Raw genomic sequence first — 5264 nt, 5'->3', positions numbered from 1 at the left:
TTAGAACCCAAAGTCGCGAGGTGGGAAAAGCAGTTAGCCGTTTGTCTGCCCAGCTCAAAAAGATAGCCTTTTGTCTGCCACGCCCAAAAAGATAGCCACTTGTACGTAGGGAGGGTCGAAACAAATTTGTTTGTAAAAAAAATCCATCTTAATTTTAACAACACATGTTTTGAAGCAGTTTACAAAACAAATTTGCTCTTAAATTTAAGAACAAAAAGTTTCCTATAATTCAAAACATGTTTTGAAAATTAAGAACGTGTTATGAAACGCCAAAAATGCTCTTCTTTTCCAACCTAACGAAAATCTGGAAAATATTTAGTTCATTCCCCTTGGGGCAGATGTTTACACCCAACTTCCCACATATTAAAGATGTTTACCTTACCTTACCTGGGTGGATTCGAACCTCGGACCTTTGGGTTCGGATCCTGACGCCTTAGACCGCGTGGCTGTCGGGACATACCTGTGAGGGGAGCGCTCGCACCCGACCTTATGCGGCGCTCCGTCCAGGGGCATTCCCAGAGTAGCTATGTGCTTGGTCGGACGGCGTATGTTTGTTAACTTGCTTTTTTGACATATGGCAGCGGCATAGCTACATTACGCCTATCTAAATTCGATATGTTGTTCACCCAATACTATATTGAACGCCAAAATTCCATGTCCAATGGTCAAAAGCTACATGACTTTTAAGAAGTGTTCTGAATGCTAGTATTAAAAGTAAGAATGGTTGTGACTTTTCAACACAATTTTGTCAAAACTAAGGAAAACTTTTAAATTAAATAAACCTGCTATGAAATCGAGAATTTCATCAGAATTCTCATAACCTTGTTTGCAATATTAAGAAAACTTCTTAAATATCTTAATCTGTTATTACGTTTAAGAACAACTGATAATGTTATTAAATTTAAGAGATATTTTGCTCTGAAATTTCAGAATATTTTTTACAGTGAACAGAATGAAACTTTTCCGGTCAGTGGAGTAATGGGCTTCGCTAATCGCTCAGTCAATAAACCACTTTTTTGAACTTTTCTGTGTTAAGATTTTAAGGATTTCAGTATACCTTCCCCTTAAGGTATAGTAAGCCTCTAGTTAAACGTAACTGTGTGCGCAAGAGGCTTTTTAAAATTTCGTCACTTTATGAAATTTTAAAAAGCTTTCTGCTCACACAGTCACGTTCAACCATAGGCATACTAAACCTTTAAAGAACCGCAATGAACTAACTTAAATTGCTTTGGAAAGCGTTTTTTTGATTTAATTCGCATTTAGATTTTAAACTTGAAATACCTGTTTAGTGCCAGTTTCAGTCCTGTGTCACCTTAAAGACACAGTTCATCAGAGGGATCGTTTAGATTCTAAATGTATTGTTTTTAGTCCTGTTTTTAGTCACGTAAGCGAAGTTGGCCAACCAGTTACCCTCAGAGCGAGAACCGCTCATTCTGCCGATGCGTTTCCTCAACCGCTCAGTCTCTCGAGGCGCTACGTCAACCGCCCAGTCTACCGAGGCACTTCGACAACAGCTCAGTATAATACGCTTTCCTGCAGCGGTTGAGCGGTAGTCTCCGCGAGTCATCAGACTGAGCGGTTGTCGTAGCGCCTCGAAAGACTGAGCGGTTGTCGTAGCGCCTCGAGAGACTGAGCGGTTGACGAAACGCCTCGGCAGAATGAGCGGTTCTCGCTCCGAGGTATCCAAACGAAACGCGAGGTGGTTTGCATCAGCCCGTTCGATAGCTTTTACAAAGCAGGAGGGTGGTCTGTTTGTCCGTGTATCTGTGCCACTGAAAGGAGGAAATTTTCAGGGTATCTTCAGGTTTACTCCTAGAGAACAAAATGCTTTCGGCAAATCCGGGCAACCACCTTTTCTTTGACAACCCTATTCACAACGTTAGGGCTGGTTGTCAGGATTCGACGTAGCTGGTTCGTTCTCTAGAAATGAACCTTAAGTAAGATACCCCCTAGCACACCTCCTACTAGGGGAACCGACAAACAATCAAACAGACAGACAGACAATAGGTCGTTTTCATAAGCCCACTGGATGGTCGTTTGCGGCACTAAGCCCCCAGGTCAGAAGGGTCGAGTGTCAATTGCGGCAGGGCCACGGCGCGGATTGTCATTTGCGGTGCTGTTTAGGAGCCTGTCTCATTTAAACCGAGAAATAAGAGCGTCCCCCCCCCCCCATTCTCTGCTGGTTGAATCTGTACCGATGTAGCTTGAATGAGGAGGTCCATCGTTTCTTCACGGTCTGCAATGTCAGTGGCCACGATCTCGTTGGCCATGAACGACGCGCAGCAGTCGAGCAGAGAGCCCCCATAGAGGGAGCCTTCCGGGGGAACGCCAACGTTCAGCAGCGACCGAACAATTTGAGGGCGTTTGAACTCAACCGCCCATTCCAATGGCGTTTTATTCAAAGCAGAGCGCGGTCCAGTGAGTAGAGGCGTCAACGGTTTGCCACCAGTCCCAAAAAATCCCGAAATCTACAAGAAGAAAAAAAACATAGAAATGCTGAGAGCCCAGCTGAAAACAAGCAGGCCCGCCCTTCCGCCGAACGGAGTTGCCGGCGGAGCGAAGCTGTTGTGATCAGAAGGACCTCTACTTTCATTTGAGAGGCGAACTGGTGAAATCGGCAACCTGAACTACCAAAATGGGGCAACCTAACCTAAGCTATGCTATAATGGGAGGCACAAAGCTCAACGCGTGTTGTAGAGAACGAGAGGGCCACCACTCGCAGGGGTCCGTAACTTAACATACATGCACCTCACAGTTCTTACCTTCGCTTCTGCCTTGATTTCAGGGTGCTCAGCTAGTGCGTGGATCAAAAGAATCGCAATTTTACTGTTAAGTTTGAATAATGCTTCGTCTAAAGGAGTAACATCTGGTTTCTTCAACACGACGTCCATCCTGACTCCTTTTGAGACGTGATGTTCCACCTCATCGATGTCCAGGAACACAAGTGAACTCCGCAAATTGTTGCGGGCTCGGTCTTCACTCGATATATTTGTCGTGCCATCAATAAGGTGTGGCCTGTTCTCTGGCTGTGTTCGTACGTCCCTGCATAAACAACGAACTACAATTTAACCACAGCTTTTAACGGTTAATTGAAGCCAGTTTGAAACTCACGTGAAAAACTAATGTGATATGTGTAACATTCGTGAAATCCTATGAAGGTCGCATGTGTGTTTTAAACGTATTTTTGGTCACGTTTGTGGTGTAACCATCTATGTTTACTCTCCAGTAATTTGTGCAGCAGTTTTGTGGTTACTAGCGAATGTCGCGTTAAGTAGACCTTCTCGGGTCACATAACATATTCTGACCGAAACTGGTCACATAGTGGTGGAGAGGGATAGGGTTGGGGCAGGAGCGGGCAGGAGGGTCTACCAGCACATTGGCGGACTAACCGCAACGGCGTTGTCAGTGCTATCTGGTTGTAGGTCGTTTGCAGCACTAAGTCCCCATGTCGGAAGAGTCGAGTGTCGATTGCGGCGGGGCAAAGTGATTAAGTGAATCCAGTGAATAAGCAAATATACTATCAGTGAAACGTTGCGTGCAACGCTTTAACGAGTGGACCTGAAGTTCTCCAAGACCTGGCGGACACATGTCATTTTATACTTCCTGCACACCATATATTTACCGCCATCATGCCGCACAATCGGCATTAGTGATGGAGTGCGGAGAGAAATGTCTCTTTCTTCCCTTGGCATTCCCCGCACGTGCCGCAAACGACAATCCACGCCTTGGCCCTGCCGCAATCGACACTCGACCCTGCTGACCTAGGGGGGCTGGGTGCCATAAACGACCACGACCATACGCTGGCTATCTGACCGGCCCGAACAGGCCGGAGTGGAGGAGGCTACCAGCAGTCGGGGCGACCTATCAAGTATCCAGGTAGCTAGCTTGAACTCTTGCCCGATCCAACCGGCCGGAGTGTGCGATAGAGCACCAGTGTGTGGCACCCGCATTGAAATAAGTATAACTCAATGACACTTACTTCTATTTGTACTTTTGTAAAAAGTATAACTAAAGTCTTGCAGATTGGAACTGCTACACTCTGCTGGCACTTTTGGTATACTTTAAGTATAATTCTAGAACACCTTTGCCAGTTACATTTTTGGATAGTTTTATCCATATCCATGTGGGAGAGAGTCAGGTAGGGTCCCGTCCCGCTCAAAGCTGAGTCTGGGTTTACCACCTCTCTACATGCACGGCGGATAGGGTAAGTCGTATTGTGTGGATTTGAAAATTGTGTTAAGTCGGAAGCGCTTTCGGAGCGCTTTTTGGGACTGAATTTCAGCAGTCACGGGGATGACGCATTAGGGGACAGTGACGTCAAGGGGATGAAAACTCGCCAAGGGAAGGGTGGCCCCCCAAAAAAACCCGAAGTTTCTGGAAAAGGCACTGCTCATCAAAATTGGATAGTAGATTGGAAATAAGAGAATACGTATTTTTTCCTTTTGTCGAGAAACCATTTTAAGGTCTGGCGCTAGTCGATTTAAGTCCAAAACGGACGAAAAACGCCTTTAACCCCGTGTAAAATCTAAAGTTTTAGTCCGATCTTACCAACTCAGGCATTTTCTTGATCCTGACATCAATACGATTCAGAATATATGTTTATTTGCTCTGTAGGCCTTTTGGTTTGGTTTTTATCGCCTCAAATTAAATATGAAATCTTCGAAAAATCGCGTTTATTTACTTGTTTTGCAGATTTGGAGGCCCAGAGGGTTGCTAAAACAGCCGCAAGCCCTTAAACCAGTTACTCTACTCCTAAATGATATTTCCCATTTTCCCAACCCCAACCTGGCTGGTGGTTGCGTTTCCTACCTTCCAGGAGCACGAACTCCACCTTGTCTTTCGCAGAATTTGTCTCAAATTCGGTTTGGGGCGAACTTAACGAACAGAGATTCAAGTGTCAAGATTGTCTTGCGTTTGCGGATAACTAGGGAGGGAGCGTAAAAGTCAAAACCAAAAATTAGTTCATTTGTAGAATGAATCAATAATCATTTTAAGCCAGAAATTTCAAAAATTGGTGAAGATATGACATTATGAATGTCTTTCCCCAGGTTTTTGAACTTTCCCGTTTTAAAAACATCAATCAAGTTTAAAAACTTGTATTTCTGTATATAAGTACACTCTTAGTCAAAAACAACTCCTCAGACCGTACGCTTCGAGAATCAATACGGGTCAAACCTCCCGAACAAGTTTAAACATGTTTTTTAATAAAAACAAGAGAGCGCACAAAACTGAAAAATAGCAAAAATCGGCAAGAAAGGGGGGGG

General features: G+C 44.6%; 1 protein-coding gene across 1 annotated transcript in view; it reads right to left on the bottom strand.

The window, feature by feature from the left end:
* LOC113213169 (uncharacterized) overlaps positions 1-5264 on the bottom strand; it is a 49601-nt gene continuing 44337 nt past the window's right edge. Inside the window, exons 6-7 of the mRNA XM_052274373.1 lie at positions 2763-3042; positions 1-2468 (exon numbers count right to left, since the gene is read on the bottom strand). Coding sequence (XP_052130333.1) covers positions 2121-2468; positions 2763-3042 — 628 coding nt within the window. The 3' untranslated portion in view covers positions 1-2120. The remainder of the gene's footprint in view (positions 2469-2762; positions 3043-5264) is intronic.

The sequence above is a fragment of the Frankliniella occidentalis genome, unplaced genomic scaffold, assembly GCF_000697945.3.
Source record: "Frankliniella occidentalis isolate FOCC.00 unplaced genomic scaffold, Focc_3.1 Scaffold383, whole genome shotgun sequence".
NCBI classification, from domain to species: domain Eukaryota; kingdom Metazoa; phylum Arthropoda; class Insecta; order Thysanoptera; family Thripidae; genus Frankliniella; species Frankliniella occidentalis.
The sequence above is the reverse complement of the archived record's forward strand: the minus strand, read 5'-3'. Positions and strand labels throughout refer to the sequence as shown.